Consider the following 21403-nt stretch of genomic DNA (forward strand, 5'->3'; position numbering starts at 1 on the left):
ATCTCGGAAGTTTCCAGAATGATGGATGTTATGATAAGAATTGTCGCCATGCTGACACATGCTGGCACTTTAAAGGGGGTTCAGAGAAGATTTCTGAAATTTTTGACTTTCTAGGAAGAAGCAACTTTTGCAAAGCAGGGGATTGATGGGCTTTACACAGTCATCTTTTTGTGAAGCTTGTTAATAACAAAATAGATAGCCCATTTCCATATTCTCACTTGCAAGCTAGGCACAAGCCTTGTTTTGCTCTTCAGGCTATATCCAACATCCTTTAGAATGATCCTATTTTCGTTATGTGTAAAAACTTGAATTATGGCTATAGATTGCGATGTACATTGCTGTCATTTACCAGAGAGCCTTGCTAGATGATTGTTTAAATACAAACAATTTATTATTTCAGTTTAAATACATTAATTATTATCTTATATTGCCATCACTTATTTTTAAACTTACACTTCTTAAAATTGGAGTGTTTCCTGACAGCAGGAAAATTGCTAGGGTATGTCCAGTCCATAAGAAGGGAGATCCCAGCTAAATTAAGAATTATCGACATACATCAAATCTTTGTAAGTTTTATAAACTCCTTGAAACCATTCTTTATCCCAAAATTCATTCTCAAATGTCAGTTGATCAGCATGAGTTCCTCTTTGGTAGATCTTGTGTAATTATAAAATTTGCAAAGTTCTAAATGAGAGATCTCAACTAGATGATATTTACTCTGACTTTAGCAAATCCATTGACCAAATTCATTATAATATATTACTACAAAAACTCGCTAATCTTTTTGGATTTTCGCACACTCTGGTAAAATTGCTCTACTCATAAGGCAAATAGGTTATAGGCAATTTATAGAAGTTGATAAATTAATATCACACAACTTTATTCCAAGTTCTAGTGTACCTCACGATTTTAATCTTGAACCGCTTCTTTTCAATTTATTTGTTAATGATTTTGTAAACAATGTTATCTAACACAGATTGGTCTTTTTTTGCACCTGGTTCTTGACTTTGCAAGGAACTGGTGTACGACTAACTAACTCAGCTTGAAAGTAACAAGAAGCTGTATTTTATCGTATCAAAGAAATAAGACAGCTGTATATTATGACTAAAATTGGTGATGTTTCACTTGAGAAAAAGTTCCAGCCTTCAGAACTTGGGGTGATATTTCATAGGGAACTCCCATATGGAGGAAATCATTTCGGGAGGTTTCAAAATGTTGGGTTTGTATCAAGGAATTGCCGCCTGTTTATTGATTTGTCTCTCTCGTATTTAATGGTCTACTCGCAGAATGCTTTGCTTCACTTAGTCAGTTGTCTATGGAAGCTTGTTATTAAAAAAATAGATAGCCTATTTCTTCTAATATAACTATGTTTCCACATTCGTCCATCAGGCTATTTCCAAGCCATATTTTGCTCTTGATCAAACTTGATCCAACATCCTTCAGAATGATCCCATTTTTGTTAATTATGTGGCTATGGATTGCATTGCCGCCATGTGCCAAAGAGTCTTGCTAGATGTAGATACTTGCTTTCATTCAATATCATGAATTAATTCATAATTTAATTCTTATGTTTTTATTTTACTTATATACTTTGCAGACGGTAGCTCAGAATTATTGGAGGCTGGGCGTTCGCAGGTCAGGATTTAATATAAGCCACAGTCTGTATAATAACAAAACTAAATAGGAGCCAACTGTAAAGACAATTTGGACTAGGCTATGGCAAGAGGAGGCAACAGTTCCCAACAATAAACCATTTTATTTACATAACCCTATTTATACATTTTATACAGTATAAAAAGTAAATTACTGTTCTTTAGGGGCAAAATCCACAAAATGTAATTAATGATAATAATTAATGGGTAATGAATGAATGTTTAAATTAAAATAAAATATTGTATACCACAGCGAAAGTTCAAGAAAGATGTTGGTGCAGGTGGGTGTAGTATTAAAAATTATTAAAGATGTTAATTATATCCAAACAGTTTTATAAACGTATTCACGATTGAAAAAGTTGAATAACATAACTATACAAAAATAACAAAATAATTGGCCTGAATTGTTCATTTCCAGTCAGCGACACATGGAGATACCGCCGCTGATAATGGTGTAAGAATCCTCCACAGTCCATGTGATTGGGAAACCAGGCTGGTGTCACTGATGGTACATCTTGAAACTCCAGACAATTACACCCTCAAGGCAGTAGTAAAGTGGTAAGAAGTAATAATCAAAATGATGAGAAAACGACAAAAGAAAACAAACCCTCGCTAAGTTTCCTATCAAATCCTAAGCATTCTGTTAGGAAATTACCAAATCATGGCTTTGCAAGTGAAAAGAGGTTCCAAGAAACAAATGGCAAGCCATATTTTAGGCGAGTTGCGCCATTTTTCCTCTATGGGCGGGCGTAAAACGTGGAAACCAAATCAGTGGCAAGGTCGAAAACACAAAACACAAAAATATAGAGAAGTGGTGGTTGCATACAAACTAATAGAAATTCCTCTGACAATTCAACTAACTTGACAGTTTGACGTGCCTTTGTTGGACCAATCAAAATGGTAGAAAGGCGTGGCCAAATTAAGGCGGGAAATCAAATTCCATTTAATCTAATAATCTTAATATTTAAGTAATATCTAAAGCAAAGGCCTAATCAAAAAGGTTACTTATAGATAAAGGTAAAAATGATAGTAATAAAATGGAAATAAAACAATGTTTTGCTTACGTACATTTATTATTTCATTGTCCTGAAAAAAAATTAATTAAAATGATATAAGAAATATACAATAAATTATTATGAGACTTTATATAAATTAGAATTAATAATGTTTAAAAGTATTTTGTTGGCACTGAACTACTCTAATTTTTAAATAGATTAGAATTGGCTGTGAAGATTTTTGTGCTATTTTCTTATCATACATCTAAAGATATTCCCATTAAGTTAATAATATCCCTATTTTACTAACACAAACATATATTCAATAGAGGATGAATTATCGTTGTTTAATATGTACTTGATTCTGTTTCCTACAGAAAAATTAAACAGATTTTAAAAACTAATTAAAAATTTTATATATTTGTTGGTCTCTTAAAATACTAACATTTCATGAAACTACAATATTAATAAAAACTTAATTGAAAGACACATGTCTACATGAAATAAGAAGAAACACTTAAAAAAACACAAAAAAAAACATTCATTCTGATCCATTCTGGGTCAAGTCTCATCTAAGTGAAAGTGAACATAGGAAGTTGTATGATACAAGCATGAAATAAAATAAAAAATAGGCAGTGCAAACCTTATAAATAAATTCACTTAATGATTCATTTGAAAAAATAAACAAAATAAATGTTTAAATAAATATGTATCGTAGTGTAAAGCCAACATTATCAGTAGTATCAGCATTATTAAAATTTGTTGGAGAAAACTAATAGGAACAAATTCTATAGCTCAAAGTCTTAATAAAATTTACATTGCATAAATTGCATATCTCTCTCCATGTTTTTCTCGTAATGGTGACTGATAGAACTTAAAAAAATCTTTTCTTACTATGTTTATGACAATCACTTAAAATATAAATACTCTTAAATGAAGGATATTTACAGGAAAATTTTAATCAACTTTTTAATTGTGGAAAAGAAAATGAGAGGCCAGACATTTTGTAATATGTATTTATAATAAAGTTAAAAATTAAATACTTGAAAAGTGAAACTTCTTCATTGAAATCAACTGAATTTGATTTTATTAAAGACCGAAGATTGACAATACAAAAACCTAATAGTAATAAATAAAACCAGATTTTCTTACCGGAAACCTGGAATTGTTTGCTGCAAATCAATTAAAACATTACTCTCAATATTAAAAGAGAACTTTTTAGAAAAAAAGTCATGAATTTAAAATAACATCCTTAAAACAAATAGCAAACTCAACCCACGCTTCCAGCATTCATTGAAATTATCTCAAATGGTATGATAATGACAAATGATGTTCTATCAGTCAACAACTGTCTGTCAGCTCCCTGTCAATTTTACCAAGCAAGATGGCCGACATACAATTCCGATTTTCACCATACAAGCTTCATACATGTGGTCGAAAATAAAAAACGATACCCCCTCCATACCCAAAGCAGATAAACGTCAAGTCAGATAGTCATGGACAATAAAAGCAAGGAGAGCAGTCAGCAGACTGCCATAAATCAAGAATAAAACAAGAAATCCGCGTAGCGATACTATCGCCGCCACTTATAAATTTGAGATGAGTATTAAAAATGTATTTTAGTTATATGTATCATTAAGAATTGTTACTTTATTTGACTGATCTTTGACTTATCTACCTCAGACTGTTCGCAATATAAATATGAAAACTCAATTCTTCCACGTTTTTTTTATATTTCTTTTCATTCCTTTATTAATCTAAATCATCTTGAAATTGTGTTTTTCTGATTTACTTTATCCGATTCACTCTCTAGTCATATATTTTATAACTGAAGTGTCGTATTCTCATGATTACCATTTAAGTCGTGGTTTGAGCAATTTTCCTCCATTTATTACTGTCGTGAGACATTCCTGAGGTTCTTGAAACGGAGCCCTGGTGAATTCCTTAACTCGGTCAATCCATGCACAACCAGTTTTTTTTAATGGTTGTCTGTCTTTATAGTGAAGTGTTCAAAGTATTTCAGAATTCTCCGCTTTATTACACCTGACAGCCTTTGCTGACTTCAGAAAACTGAAACATTGGTTCTACATGCCGTCCGAGGGATCGTCAGAAGTCGTCATCACACGCACATCTCGAAAGCATCCAGCTTTTTGATATTAGCGGCCCTTAACACCTAAGCTTCCGCTCCATATATGAAAATTAGTTATACACGCGTTTTAACTAACTTGCATTTTGTTGCCTTCGTAACGTGGGTATCTAAATTTTTTGTTAGTTTAGCCGTAACCAATTTGGCAAGCGCTGTTCTTCTCTTTATACCCGTTGATAAGTTGCCTTCATTACTTATATGACCACCCAGATAGACTATTTCACTTACATTTTCAAAACCATTTCTACATCTGTGCTGTCGCTAGTTTTTTGGTACGATCTACTACCATGAGTTTTCTGTCATCTCTTACTCATCTTTCGCTATAAGGCTCATCTTTATAGCGGAGGTTATCTATTGTTTTTTTTCGATAACTATACCGCTTTCCCTGCCGTCCAGGGCTTTTCTGACGATGTATTCACCATATATGTTAAATAACAAGCTGGACAAGATGCATCACTTAAAAGTTTTAGAGATCCTGCCATCGACCTTGACTATTCCTATACTATTGTCGTAGACTATATCAATATTATGACAAGGTGTAATAGAGTTCAGACCATTCCACGCAGTCAAAGGTTTTATTGTAATCGAGGAAACATAGAAAGCTATAGGGTTCCCGAACTCTCTTGCCTTCTCGCTGATCTGTCGTACGTTCATAATCTGTTCTCTGGTGCCTTTTCCGGTTAGGAATCCGGCTTCTTCGTCTAAGATCTGCCACTCTAAAAATTTTTTGAGTCGGTTTAGTAGGATTCCACCCCTTTTTCACTTTTTTTTATGCAGAGAAATGATGGTGGATGAAGTCCAGTCACTCGGCCACCGTACTCTTATTATTTTTATTTTAAATAACGGGATGGTTTGCCCAGCTTGCTCTATTTTTGCTTTTAGTATCTCAGCCAATGAAATGTGTATTAATTTTTGGTTGTTTGTTTCATTGCGCCAAACTTCCACTCCAAATCTCATTGACTACTTTTTCCTCTTTAGCATCTTCCACGTTTTTTGGTCTAAATTCTCTTGTATTTCTTTAATGTGTTGGAAGAAATGTTAGCCCTTGGCCGATTTGACCGATTACTTACCAAAAACAGCATTATTAATTTATGATACGTCAGACTGAGATGGCGATAAAACTTTGAACCTTTGACCGTAACCACTTTTTATTTCTCTACTAAAAAAAATATTTAAATTCTTACCAATCCGATGTTCTTATTATCGACTAATTAAAAAATAACAGTATTCCCAACCAATCGCCGCTTATCGTAAAATTTACAACACACGTACCCATACGTACGTACCCTGGAATTTTTTTAATTGGAATTTACTGAAAACCTGATCGGACACCGTTGTATCGGAGATGTACCACTAAAAGGCCCATACTCACATCGGAATACTGATTTTGGAATCAGTCGTCATTTGAGACCGTGTGAGTGATATGTAATCACTTTTTTTTAGTGAATGTTTTTTGTTGAAATTTTGCAGAAACCAAGAAATCATTTCATTTGTAAGTACAGTTTTGTCTTGTTTTGTTTTTTAACGGTTTTTCAAAATAACTATTTGGGAAAAATCGACAAACACTTTAACTGATTATTAAAATTTTGCATGTGCACTTTCTTGAAAACAGATTCTTAAATAAATAATATTTTTATTATCATATTTTGTTTCCGGAAACTATATCATAATCGTAATAAAGAAGCTCAAATTTTATAATTTACTTCATTTTATTAGTTGTAAGGGGCCATAAAGTTCCAAAATCACATAATCCCCTGGGAATATTAAGGTGTGGTTTTAAGTGGTACTTTCTAAGTACTATTTGTTTATAGTAAGTATAGGAACAAATATTTGGTTTAAGCTTATAAAATTATACGTATCTGATATGCTGATATACGCGTCTTTTAAAATATTGAGAGATTTATCCAATCTATATGAAACGGATTAGGTTAAATTTGCTAGATTCCAAGCTGGACAAAGTTGAAGTACGGCAAATTTAATTCAATACAATAGAAAAAGGTAACTATAAATTTTTTGTTATCTGTGCAGAAATTAAATTATTAAGATGGCTGAAGAGGATAATTGCTTGGAGTATTTTCATTCTATTATTTAAAATTTGTGATATAAAAAAACTATCAACTCAGACAACTCAACAAGCATACAAAGACCTGGAACCTATCCATAAATTATTTCTTAACTGTTAAGTTATAAAAGAAAATGTATTATATATGACGCTCTGAGATGCAAAGTGGCCTAACCCACCAATTTACCAAAAAGCGTTTATTACAGGAAATGTATGTGTTAATTAAGTATTTTCAAATACAAAGTGGCCTAAGCGATCTTCAGCCATCTATCAATAGATGTGACCATAAGTTCGTTATACATTTAAAAGTATTTTTATAATATAAAATATAAAGCCGGGCTAACCCACATATACTGTGCAAATAGTAGTACCTAAAAATATTTAATAAATTGTAAAGAGAAAAAGGAGCACGAGCATTTTTATATTCTAGTTTGTTTTCCTAAGTAGATACTGTGCAAAAAATCATTGTGATGTGTCGTGTTAAGATGGAAAATAGCAGAAAACATTGGTAAGTAAATTTTTAAATAAGATTATTGCTCAAACTTACTTTAATATGGAAATAATTTTTAAGGTACGGTAAATGATTTAAGAATATACCTCTATTATTTTCAGATATCGACATATCTGATATAGAAGACCCGATTGCATTTTCATTGCAATTACCCATTTAAATACCATATTAGGGTTACTGAAGAACGTCAAAAAACTATAATGAAGGATTTTAAACTGCAAATATTTGTTGTTTAATTGACATAAGTAGTAATTTATTTTTTTACTATTTTTCCCACTAGAAAATTGAGATAAAGTAAAAATACGGAATATATTCTCTAAAAATTTATTTCGAATCTCTGACGGTCATATTACTCAAGAGTCGTGGTGATAAATTTGAAATGCAGCTGAAGTCAACAAATGATCCAGAATTTTGCAGCAACTTAATGTAGCACGTGAACTTATGCCAAAAATGGTATGAAATCTAACGTAGATATAGGTAAGCAGCAACAAGACGATATCACTGTAATAGCATCCGACCTAATGAAGACCCTTTCAATACCTGTTTTAGAAACAAACATCTGCTACTTCATATGCTAGCTGTGGACTTATTGTTTAGGTCTGCATAATTTAGGTTCCATTTTTACATGTATATGTGGTTACGGCGTCAAGAGGTCCTGAGGAAATTTGGATCAATTAGGTATGAGACAACAAAAAATGTGAAAATGTATTCCGATCAATAGGATGGTCAAAACCGGCTAATTCAGTTTTTTTTTATCTTCTTACCTACTGTTATTATTATCCTTATCCTATGTTATTGTTATCCTTCATTGTAGAAGAAATTGATTACAAATTTCTTGTTAGTGATCTTGTCTATCCAAGACTTTCGGCTCATTGAAAAAGAGAAAAACTACGACAAAGAAATTTACATTCTTGAAGATTGTCCCCTTGTAGTTTTAACCGCTAAAAATCCACTTAATATCATCCATATAAAATAAGAAAACTTTGTTATTATACCAAAAATCGCCTATATAAAAATTGCATAATGGGAGAATTACTTTTAAAAAAATCTTTATTAAGTTAAATGGTTACCGTTCTTCTAAAAATTATTCAAAATTGTCCCTATTTCCTCGATTAACACACAGTCTTCAAAACTACGATCAATCGGCAAAACTACGACTCTTTATAAGCTTCGAAAATAAAATTCTGATGTCTACGAATTAAATCACAAGAATTTTCAATACCCTCTTGAAGTTTTTCCGGAGTATTTACTGCTCCATCATGACACCAACTCTTTCAAATAGCCCTACAGAAAAAAATCGCAAGGCGTTAAATCTGAGAAGCGAGAAGGCCGAGAAATGGGTCCACTGCGCCCTATCGATCAGTTTAATAAGCATACCATTGACTACGCCAGTCCAAACATTTATTGAAAATTTTGGTAAATAATGTTGAAAATTAAAACTTTTTACAGCATGCGGATTTTCTACTGCCCAAACATGATTGTTGTAGTAAAATGGTCGTTTTTAGCGAACTGTTCTTAAATCCACTGGCAAAATACAACTCTTCTAGGATGATCTTCAGGGTATAACGCTTGATAATGATAAGGATAACACTATTCTTGTCGTATTGTCTCTCACACTGTGAGAAACTTTAATTTGAGCTGCTGTGGTTCTTATTGTTGGAGTCGTCAGCCATTTCTAAAATATCTTCCTCTGTCTGTCTTCCTGAATTTGTAACATTTTAGGTTAAGCAACTCTTCCAGCGTGTCCTCCTCGTTGTTCTTTCAAGTACCCTGTGACCCAAAGTCTAATAACTAAATGTACAAACATACATACATACATAGGTTAATATTATGTCCACTTGTTCATTGTTTTCGTAAACATGGGCCATTTTTCTGCACAAAATAATCAGACGAATAAAACACGTACTATTAAAAGACTGATACAACTGATCGAACCAAAGATTCGTACGCAATAATAGAAATTTTGATAAATGGTAAAAGCAGTAAACAAAAAACGGTAAGAATCTCTCTATATTATGCAACTTTTATATAGGTGATTTTTGGTACATTAACTCCTTTATATCGACGAGTCTTACAAGCAGTTAGAATTAATGACTCAACTTTGAAAAAAACTCGTATAGGAAAATGGTTTTTGGCTGTTAGTTATTAGAAGTTACTAAAAAATCTTCTTTTAGGTACTATTTCTTTTTAGTATACAAACAAAGATTTAATATAAGCTTATAAAATGGACAACCTTAACTAATTCAGTTTGTGTTTTTCAAATAAAAAAAATATCTTCGGATATTATAGAAAACGGATAACTTTTTTTATAAAAAAGGCAATATGTGTTTTTCAATATCACATAAATAATTAATTAAATCAGAGAAAAAAAGCTATTTTGGATTTACTGATTTTATCAAAGCTAATTATCAAAACTATATTAAAATTTGGATACCAATAATGTAATATATCGCAAATGGCATCAACATCCTTCCATCGAAAATCGGAGGAACTTTTTAGCCTCCAGAAATAGCTGCAAGCGAATTATTGATGAATGCAAAGAGTCACAACAACAGGATCAAAAACAAACTGCTAAACTGCCCAAATGGAACAAGATCTTTCTGATCGGTATCGAAAGCCGTTAGTCAAGGATTTGCTAAGTCGGCCTTGCCACCCTTAACAGCAGATGATGGTTCTATCGCGGTAACAGCAAGGGAAAAAGCCAACTTACTGGGTAAACTCTTCGCGTCCAATTCTACTCTGCACTAGCAAGGCAAAACACCGCCATATTTGCCAAGGGTGAATTCATCGATAAGAGAAATTTCGTTTCCCCAACGAATTATAAATAAAATTCTTAAAAGCGCAGACACCAACAAAGCTTCTGGACCCGATGGAATTCCAGCCCTAATACTAAAACGTTGTGCAGACGAATTGCCTCCTCCCTTATGTAGACTGTTCACGGCATCGTATAAGCAGGGCCAATTTCCAACAAGCTGGAAAACTGCTCGAGTGCAAGCTGTACCCAAAAAGGGTAAGAAGACGATGCCCTCCAATTACCGCCCGATTGCACTAGTTCCAGTAATATCGAAGATTATGGAGAAAGCAGTCAACCAACAACTGTTAAGATATCTGGAATCATCTGAACTAATCAGCGATCATCAATACGGCTTCCGAAAGCTTAGATCCACCGGCGATCTTCTGGCCTACGTCACATACTTGTGGACGGAGGTCATGGAGAAGCACGGCGAGTCCCGTTCAGTCGCTCTTAACATTTCCAAGGCATTTGACAGAGTGTGGCATGAGGGACTACTAACCAAGCTCTCCTCAATCGGCATACAAAACTCATTATTGAATTGGATCAAAAGTTTTCTTGAACAACGAACAATCCAAGTAAAATCCGACAAATTTAACATTAACGCTGGAGTCTCTCAAGGATGCATTCTATCCCCCACCCTTTTCTTGATATATATCAAGATCAACGATTTGCTAGAAACCACTGTCTATCCAATCTACAGCTTTGCGGACGATAGCACACTTATTTCCACATTTAAGTCCGCCAAACCAACGACAGCCGCAAGTTCTCAGAATCTTAGGCAGCAACAAGTAGCTTTAACCAACAACGATATTAGAGCAATCTTGGAGTGGGGCAGTAACAATTTGGTCAATTTTAACGCTAAAAAAACGCAGGCTGCAGTATTTACGATGAAGACTAACCTTGGTGGCCCAGAGCTGGTTATGGCAGGGAAAACATTGCCAATGAAATCATCTTTACATTTTCTAGGAATCGAGGTTACCAACAGTGTGTCCTGGCATGACCACGTTACCGAGGTCGCCAGGGCGGCTTCCAAAAAACTCAGAATGCTTTTCAAAACGAAAAAACTGTGTACACCAGAACAGCTGCTGACTCTTCATAAGGCTCAAATACGCCCTTCCCTCGAGTATTGCTCGCATGTCTGGAGCTCTGCACCCAAGCATAGTTTAAACCTGCTGGATTCTATACAGAAGAGAGCTATTCGTCTTATCGACAAACCAGAACTGACAAAGAGTCTGTATAGTCTGGAGCACAGGAGAAAGGTGGCTGATCTCTGTTTATTCTATCGTTATTATCACAGTAAGTGCACCTCTGCGCTGGCAGGCCTGATTACACCCAGGGCTGTTCTAGCAAGAAGGACGCGTCTATCAGCTGCGGCTCATCAACATCGAGTCCCCCTGCCTACCCCAAGGACGTCGCTGTATCGGGACTCATTCATCTGGAGAACATCTTCTTTGTGGAACGGGCTTCCACCTCACATATTTCCCGACGCATACAACCTACAGCGATTCAAGATAAATGCCCACAAATATCTTCGCGCAAGCACCACTCCAAGAGTGACATAGTACTTTCCTCTTGTGCTTGTGATTACCATAAAAAAAAAATTATCTTAAATATCAACTCGTTAATACCTATCGATGTAATTTCTGCCTTTTTAATTTTGGTAATATTACCCAATTTCTTTTGATATTCAAAGAAGTTTAGGCTTGGCAACATACAGGATAATTTTTCATCATCCGTATCGATCATAGAATTATTATTATTATTATTCGGTCAATCTTTTTAAAAAATTCCAGAAGAAAAGAGAATTTTCCGAAAATATTTTATTAATTTTGTCAATTTTATTAAGAAGCTTTTGAATAGATATTAGTGCTATCAATCATTGCCACTTTTCTAGTCTGTAAAATAATGATTCAAGCGACGTTTCAGTCCGATTTATGATTAAAAACATCATTAATTTTTTTAAACTGATTTGTTAAGACAATTCTTGCGTTCTTGGTCATTTCGAGTGTTTTTTTTATATTCCAGACTTTTGATTGTTTTTATTGAAATCTAGGCTTTTTGAGTCATTTAAATGTTTTCACGCTTGTGGAGAATTTGTATACAGGGTGTCAATTTGAAAAGGTACCACCCTCTATATTTCTGCCCCTGTATAAAATTTACAAATTTTCAAAAACACGTCTAATTTATGTTTGAGGAGGATTTTTTAGGTTAGTTTTCAATAAAATTGCAGCAGCCCCTGGTAAGGGCAGACAGTAAAATCTTAAATGGAAAAGGGGATCGAGTGATACCTCGTTTTAAAGGTCTTTTAATTACCTTTTCGAAAATACATAGTCGACTTTTTGATTGAAAAGTTTGCGAAAAATCAAGCAAACATGATAGATTTCCTTAACTAGTATTTGCATGGTAATCACTTTAGTAGCGATTGACAAATTAGTTAAAAAGTTTTCAAAAAACTCAAAAAAGTCAAGCGTTGTGCGCTCTTAAGTATTTTTTAATAATTGGTGTTTAATCTTGAGCAAAGAACAAAAATTATTCTTATTTACCGGGAAAGTCAAACATGTGCAAGAAGAACGGCCGCATTGTTTAACGAAAGATATCCTAATAGTCAATTAAATCATAAATATGTTTTAAAATTATTGCTAAGTTTACGGAAACCGGTTCGGTTGCAAACAAAAAAAGAAGTAATCATCGTGTTTTGGATGAAGCTGCATAACTAGAAGTTTTAGGCACCTTTAATGCAGAGCCCTCTATACATCACGCCAGGTCGAAATGTCCCACGAAACAGTAAGAAAAGCACTCAAGTTACATCTATTGTATCCGTATAAAATGCAAATTCTTCAACAGCTTTTTAATGACGATTTTAATAAAAGAATTGAGTTTTGTGAAATAATGACTAATTTTATAAATGAAAACCAAAATATTTTACAGAATATTTGCTTTACTGATGAGTTTTCATCTCTTCCAGGCATTTTAGGTTTCTTCCTTAATTTTCTATGAACTGTTAGGGAGACCTCGTAGATCCCGGGAAATTTAATGTAATTTTGCCTAAATCTGTATTTATAAATATATAAATACAGTAACTCGACAAAATTAGGACAGAAATGACAAAATGTGAAATTTAATTTAACTTTATATTACTACATAAAATTCCCTATAAATTATACGAATTAAATTCCATGAAAACAAAGATAACAAACAAACTTATATAGTTATTAATTATAGTTTTAATTAATAGTTTTCGGGATGTATACCGAATGTACCGGGATGTATACCGAGGGACACTGGTAAAAGGGAACATTTAATAACTTTTTTACTCTTCAAGTAAACAAATGAAAATTGATATATCCATAGAATGAGCAACTTTTGACATATTCAGTTTTCTTCCGTCATTTCCAATTTCACCGAAAGTGACACTAACTCTCTTATTTTAAATTGGACAATTAATAATAGAAAAAATAATTTGCGTAAAGTAAGAATGCGTTAGAAGTTTTAATTTTTAAGAGCATCCATCAGCACGTGACCAACTCGGATTTCAAAATATAGGCGATTTTTTGGCTCACCCAACATATGGCAACACTCAGCGGAAGGATGAGGGGAAGGGGTCATTTCAAAGCGGCGACCAAACCGATAGGTTCTCGCGTGTCATATAAATCTGGTGAGGATGGCATAGCATGGCGCAGGGAATTATGAAACTTGAATAATGAGACATTACGATTGTCGATTATTGGCAAAATTTTTCTTTGAAATGGGGTGCTTGATCCTATTTCATATAATTTTTTTTTTGCTACAATTATTATTAAACTTTTTGCGAGACTTTTTGTTAATGATGTACGGGGGAGTTTTTAAGAGGCATTTTTAAAAAAATATACATTTTTTATACAAAATCTATGTATAATTGTTTTTTTTTAAACATTTTTTTTTGAACTGTTATACATTTTACCCTAATCTTATTGAAAAAACAATTATATACATACTTATATTTTAAATTTTATTTTAAAAAGTACAGTTTTATATTTGCAAAAATCTATTAATATACCTATTTTAAAATTAAAATGTTGTTATTTTCTCGATGGATTTCTTATTTCCAGTCCTCTACTATATCGCGGGTCGATAATTTCCGGTAATAAACAATTGTAATAGAAACTTTTTAATTTTCCTATCATTTTGTCATTCCAGAATGAGTCCTGCCGCCAAATCTGAAATAATAAATTCGTTATACCAAATATCTTACTACTTAAAACAAAAAGCTTACCTGTTCTACCAGCATCCCCATAGGTGTCCATAAAATAAAATAACAAAAATCTCTTTTTGTGATATGAAGCTGGCCTTGGATTTGATAAAAATAATCATGGTTCTGTTTTAAATGCATCTGTCCATTTTCATCAAGGGTGGCAAACTTGATTATTTTTTTATTGATAGCTTCTGTAGGGCTGATTGCTGAAGCTGTTGATGGGCACTTTACTTCTACTAATCCTCTTGAGCCAACTAGCCCATCAGGGCTAGCAGCCAAAGCACAACATTCGGAATCAATAAAAAGACCACACATTTCAACTTTTAAATTGTAGGTTTCCTCAAATTGTTGAATAGCAAATGGTTCTTTTTCGGTGCCATACTTAGTGTGTTTATTGCCCCGAAACTTGGAATAAAGAATTGCTTTTACTTTATTTTTGCAATTTGTTTTTTTTAGCATTTTGCAAACATTTCCAAAATTTGATGCTGTAAGCCTTAAACTCCTTTCTTGATACCACTTTGGATTTCCTCCTTGTCCTCTGGTACTAATCTCTAAATCCTTAATCTCATTTTCATTTTTTTCGAGTTCTTCTAAAAATTCCTTTTTTTTTTCTTCAAATAAATTTTCTTCCATGTCTGGCTGTATGCTATTATCTGCCTCCTGATCCCCATAATCTTTATCAGGAAGCGCAATTGATTTATTTCGTTTTTTAAATAGGGTTTTTGGTCTTATTTTAAGAGTATTAATACGTCTTTGTTTAACTCTATTAATAAATTTTTTTGTATGACCAGAAGGACTTTTTTCAGCAATTGATTTAAAAATTTGTCTGTGGTATTCTCCGCTTCCAAGATTATAAGATAGGGCTGCAGCTTCACACCGTATTTGATAAGACCCTCTTTTTGAAAAATTGATGCGCTTTCCGCCAATAAACTTGCATACCACAGAGTTATAATGTTCAGCTACATTATTGTCCATATTTCTTAACAAACTGGAAGCATGCAATATGAGTCTATTTAGACAAACTTCAATGTCTTGCAAAACCCCACATGCCTTCATTTCTTCAATATAATTTTTTTCTCCAAACTTTTTATCACATCTAAAATATCCTATGGCTGTACAGTTTAGATGCTCTCCAAATACGTGGGATGGTATATTTTTTAAATCTTTAGTAAGATTTTCTATTTTAATACTAAAGCTTTTATCTTCTTTATTTCTTTGAGTAACAGCCATTGCAACAGCAGTTCTCATCCTTCGTATATTGTTCAAAATATGTTTGCGCAGGTATGGTGAAACCGGATTATTTGTACTGTTGCTTCTTTTTTTACCTAAAATAAATAAAGAACAATTAATAGCTTTTTCAAAAATTAATGCTAATGATGAATAAACTTACTAGATATTTCACGCAATTTGGAGCAAAAATTTCTTAATAAATGATTCCTGCACTCAATTTTCTCCACATGTAAACTTCCATATGGGCGAGCCTCGATCAGTTTTTAATAGACGCTACTGTCACCATCCCCAACAAGTCTTTTATAAATAATATTATACATGTCAATACTTTTTCGAAATCCTTCCACAATTATGTCGGATTCCATACTTGTGGATGTATTTGACCAGTTCTTATAACATGTATGATCTGGAATGACTTCCATGTTTTTGGCACTGGCGTATGCACAAAAGCTGCAGTATTTATTTCGGATTCCAAGAAATAAAAGTTTTCCGGTCCTCTGTCCAATTATACAAGCCTAAAATACAAAAAAAATCAAACAAAATTAAGTATTTAACTAAATCATAGTAAACTTACAACTCCTGAAGCAGCATCATAATTAACATTATAAGACCTTTTGCTCCAAGCACCATCAGCCACAACAGTGATACAGGGGCGATTACTTCTCCTAATTTTTTGGCCAATAAACTCTCTTCTTGTGCGGCTTCCTCCATTGCTTTCCAAGCCGTTTCCCTTATCTTTTCTCCCACAAACTCATGGTGCTGCTGATATGTATTTGGAGACATAAAAGGGACATCCAGTATGGCCATAAATTCTTCCGCGGCAGTAAATCCAATACCCGTTGAAATGGGTACTAAGGCTGCTGCGGCATTTATGTCCATGGATGTTTCAGACTCATCTTGAGTAAACAGATTGAGGTATTTTTCTAAATTGCACATTTTGCACTTTAGTAAAATTGAACTTTTTAAGCCTTTTCTATTTTCCGTCAAAATGTTCATATCTGCAATTGTGCAATTAAATGGAGGGTGTCTGGATAAATTCTGGATTTCTTTAAAAAGCTTCTGAATATCTACGATTCTCCTTCCTTCTATAACGTAGTCAGTTATGGTATCAGGAGATGTTCTAAAAGTAATATTTTGATATGAAAACTAATAAAAAATAAATAATTAAAAAACTCAACTAATTAAAAAATAATAAAAAAAAATATGGCCAAAATGACAGTTTAGTTTTTATCACGAGTTTAGGTATTACGCTTTTCATCGAATTTTTTAAAAATAATTTGTTACAAACCATTCCATATTCACTTTTTAAACAAATCATTAGAAAATAAGAAATATGGGCCAATTGGGTACATATTATGTACCGGGTGGGCAAATAAGAATGTTCACCGGCTATATCTCAGGCCCTAATAATCGTATTGCCTTGAAAAAAAAATGTTATAAAAGTGGCCCAAAAAAAAGCCGGAAATTATTTTGAAGTTCATTGGTCGGCCGCTAGAGGGCGCTACAGCTTCTTTGAATCTTAAAATTGCATTTTTGCCAAAAAAATCTCTAACAACTTACACCTCAAAATATTATATTACTATTCTAGAAGAATTTTCTCACAAAAAAGTTTTTACAAAAATTTCTGTCAAATGTCAAATAAAGTGGTGGGGGGAGTTTTTATCTTGAAATATAAAAACAGCTGAAAATCGGCACTGACTGAACCGATTTTTTTTCAACAAATTTTGTTTAAAAGTCCTTTGTTGCTTTATTTTTTCTACCAAAAAAAATTGTCAAATTACTTTCCCTAAAATACACTAGAGGGCGTTTACTTGTGATTTACCCTTTCTGATGGATTATTTAAAGAAAGTCAAATACAACTATATATATTTTCTTACGTCATTTAAAGCAGGGAACAAAGCCTTACTAGCCGGTGAAAACCGCATTACGATATCACGTCTGGTTATACCGGAAGTAGATGTCAACTTTCTTATTTTAAATTACACACCCTATATATTATTTGATTTTTAGATTTTACATAAAATTCCAAGAAATTTATACATTATATTATTTTATAGCATTATATGTTGGTTTAGGAATTTAATGTATTAATACTTTTAATATAGGTAACTTAATAAAATTAATTAAAAGCGTCAACTAAAATCAGTTTTAGTTGACGTACTATTAAACCTCAAACGCTATCAAAAAATGCATTTTTCATTTGGCTCACTCTGTATGAAATAAAAAGCGCCAAAAACACGTTAAAAAATAAAATAGATATTATGTTTGAATTTTCCAGTTACGATGTATAAAATAATAGATAATTATAAAGCACTAACCTTTGTCTTTCAACTTCTATTTCCTCTTCAGATGTGTTATGAATTGGCATACTTTCAGTAGCAGAAGTACGGAAAGTACTAAAATAAATGACAAAAAATTAGTATGTTTTTGCAATGGCCAAATCTAAAATATAGATTTGGATAGAGATTAATACAATAATACAAAAAAAAAATTAAATAAAAAAAAATGTTAAATGTATGTACAGATTTTAAGACATTTGATAATTTTTAAAAATAGTAAGATTTTATCTTTGAAAAGAACCTATTTTTAAAATCTTATTTCCAGTAAGATGCTAATACATTATATTTTTATGTTTACAATGAGACAAAATAATAAAATAATTTTTGGAAATATTTATCTACTGTTTATCTAATTGTTTTTAATAAATCTACTTTTTCAAAAAAAAAATTGTTAAAATCCATACTTACTTTTTGGTATTAGTTAGATAATAACTCTTTTTGTGTTTCCTTGATTTCCGGCGCGAATAGTAAACCTTGGATTTACCGTCTTTACGTTTTCCCATTTTTTCAAAAAATAACTGCTCTTGCACAATAAAAACAAAAACACTATAACAGTAAAGTTCACAGTTTTCACAAAAATAGCACACGACAGACTTCCATATACATGCAACGGCACATCACAAACTAAAAAGTGTTAGGGTACGTAAAAAGTTACAGTTATTCAGGTACCCAGTCTAAAATTTTCGTTTTTCTCATTATTCTACCTGTGTATAATATAATATTATTGTTTAACAATGGGGTAAGGCGGCACCGAGGCGACGCGATGGCGCGGCGACAGTCGCTTGCAGACAGACTTAAAAATTCAAACAAAAAAAAACAAAATTTACTAAATATCCTACTAATCTAACCTAAGTACCTAATATTATTAATTGTTATTAGTTGCCTACTAATAACAATTATTAATAATATTGCAGCGTACGGCAAATTTATAAACACATCAACGCTACATCACAAACCAAAAAGGATTGTGGGCAAAAGTTCGAAAAATAACTAAAATCAGGTAGTCCAAACTTTTCGTATTTGTTAATATTCAACCTACATAATTTATTACATTACTATATATTAATATTTTTTAACATTGGGGTGACACAGGAACGACGCTCGCCAGTAGATCTTGGATCGATAAAGCATAAAGCAATGCTGCCAAGTATGCCGAGACGTAGTAAATATTCTAAAATTTGATGAAAATTGCCATATTTTGCTATTACACGTTTGCTAGGTTTATTATTAAAAATTTCATAAAATGTTATTAGGGTTAATTTCTTAAAAACGCATTTACTAGAGGCGAACTTATTTATTTTTTTATATTTTTTTTTTATTAAAAAGAAAAATATCAATATTTAAAAAAAAATAATAAACAAATAACTTCGCTTCTTCTGCTAAATATTTAAAAAATACTAGTGAAGATCTCATTAAAATATCTTTTAAAGCAAAAGAGTTATCCATGTAATAGAAATTAGGGGGTGATGAACGCTCTTAATTAAGTAATCACGGAAAAATTGTTTTTATTGTATTTTATTACTTGAAGTCAAATCGTAAACGCATTTAATCATGGCCCTTTATTTCAATCATAACATAGAAATTAATTTTTTCTAAGATTATAAAATAAAAAGTCGGAAATCCGGTATCATTATTTTCAGAATTATTATTTTCTATCAAACTAAAAATCTATAATATACCAAGTTTTCTATTTAAAATAAGAAAGTCACTGACACGTTCGGTTAAATCAGAAGTAACGGAAAACAACTAAATACATTAAAAGATGCTCTTATAAACAAATTTCATTTATTTATTTTGAAAATTAAAAAAGTTATTAGGTTTTCACTGTGTCCTGTGTGATCCGGTATACGTGAAAATTATATTAAATTTTATATCACAGAAGAAAATGTATTTTATATAAACAATAATGGTTTTTAGCTTTCCGTTCTAACTTTTTAAAATCTTCCTTCTACTATTAGTCCTATTGATTTTAATAAAAATGAAAGTAAGTCGTTGTCACAAATACTACAAAGCAATGATTCATAGACACAAGACCATTAAATTTGTGTTGTTTTATGTTTTGTAAAGTTTTTACAGTGTTTTCCATATAGTGAAAAATATACATATTGACCTATATCTAAGAAAATGCAAACTTACTAAAAATCAATGTAAATTGAACATCCTAAATGAAACCATCCTGTAGCAAATTAAAAATAAATGATTATAACATAATAGACCCTTAATTCACAAGATGAGGTGCAAATAACCCTAAAGAAACAGGTACATAGAAACTTATAATATTTATAATGACTGTCATTATTCGAACAATGAACAATAACAATGTTATTACAGCAGGTGCTCAATTCAATAGCGACGTTAATTTTATAATTTAATGATCGTAAATCAATGGGAGGTGCTAAAAAAAATTACCGGCCACAATAAATTCATTTACATATATATTATAAAAAAAAATCAAAATTTCGCAATTGAAGCACAAAAACCTTTACACAGCGGCCCCTATGAGCGATACGGTTAATTAACCCACTCAAGGCAGAAAAGAAAGTCGAAAGTTGAACGAACCTGAACGAAAATAAACACGCTATAGTAAGTAGCGTGTGGCCTACTAGAGGGAAACACCTGTACACAGCTGAGTTTCTACATGGTTGCCAGGTCGAGGAAAATGTATGAGTTTTCCTTACTTATGGTCTTACCTATGTACTTACCAATTTAATTTCCTTTGGAAATATGGTTCTTATTATGGAAAAGGCACATGCCTAAGTACTTACCGTTAGAGGTTCCGTTTAGAGAAGTGACATTTGCATTTCTTACCTGAAACAAATACAAACAAAAATTAGTTATTAAATAATTGTCATAACAGGTGTAAATCATTTAGGCTTGTTCTCACTGATTTTTCTTATTAAAGATCAAAAAGCCTTAATCTAATGTAATTATTTATCATCATATGTAAATAAGCCATTATGTTGAGAATAGGCTTACATAACACGTTTTTTTTTAAGTACTGAGGATACTGTTTTAGAGGATAATTTTTTTGTAAAAAAATATATAGGCAAGCCGAAATTGTCAATTTTGTTATTTTGAACCAGATACCCTGAATAATATGAACAATAATAAACTAAACAAATAAAACTACAACAATAAACTTATATAACAGCACATCCATAATAATACAAAGATATTCAAGGAATGTTACATACTTAAGAAATTTCGAAAATACCAGATATACATTTCTAGAACTTATTTTTTAAATAAATTTTATTCATAATATATTCATTACAATAATAATTAACATTTTAATTTTTAAATCTCAAATTAATGCTTTGATAGCTCTGGCCTCGAGACAAATAAACTACTTTATACATTGTTAACATTGACGTTATAGGAAAGTTGTAGTTAATAACTACAATAATAAACAGGGTGTTACAAAATTCGGTGCAAATATTTTA

At 32.1% G+C, this 21403-nt stretch overlaps 3 protein-coding genes across 9 annotated transcripts in view; 1 reads left to right on the plus strand and 2 right to left on the minus strand.

The window, feature by feature from the left end:
- The window catches only part of LOC126734862 (dystonin), a 426801-nt gene that overhangs the window by 330274 nt on the left and 75124 nt on the right, over positions 1-21403 (minus strand). The window lies entirely within an intron of this gene.
- LOC126734868 (venom serine protease-like) overlaps positions 6161-21403 on the plus strand; it is a 152800-nt gene continuing 137557 nt past the window's right edge. Inside the window, exon 1 of the mRNA XM_050438687.1 lies at positions 6161-6285. The gene's annotated coding sequence lies outside the window, so the exon portion shown is untranslated. The remainder of the gene's footprint in view (positions 6286-21403) is intronic.
- LOC126734867 (uncharacterized) lies at positions 14055-19435 on the minus strand. Of its 6 annotated transcripts, XM_050438681.1 has the most exons (6): positions 18369-19434; positions 17940-18017; positions 16196-16741; positions 15782-16136; positions 14413-15716; positions 14055-14356 (listed from the first exon to the last, which is right to left on the minus strand). In XM_050438681.1, exons 5-6 carry the CDS (start codon positions 15637-15639, stop codon positions 14219-14221), a joined length of 1365 nt encoding a protein of 454 aa, XP_050294638.1. In that variant the 5' UTR covers positions 15640-15716; positions 15782-16136; positions 16196-16741; positions 17940-18017; positions 18369-19434; the 3' UTR covers positions 14055-14218. The 6 variants fall into 6 exon arrangements, with proteins under 6 accessions (XP_050294638.1, XP_050294640.1, XP_050294636.1 ...); XM_050438683.1 differs by having other exon boundaries at positions 15782-16118; positions 17940-19434; XM_050438679.1 differs by having other exon boundaries at positions 17940-19434.

The sequence above is a fragment of the Anthonomus grandis genome, chromosome 4 (genome assembly GCF_022605725.1).
Source record: "Anthonomus grandis grandis chromosome 4, icAntGran1.3, whole genome shotgun sequence".
In the NCBI taxonomy this organism is placed as follows: Eukaryota; Metazoa; Arthropoda; class Insecta; order Coleoptera; family Curculionidae; genus Anthonomus; species Anthonomus grandis.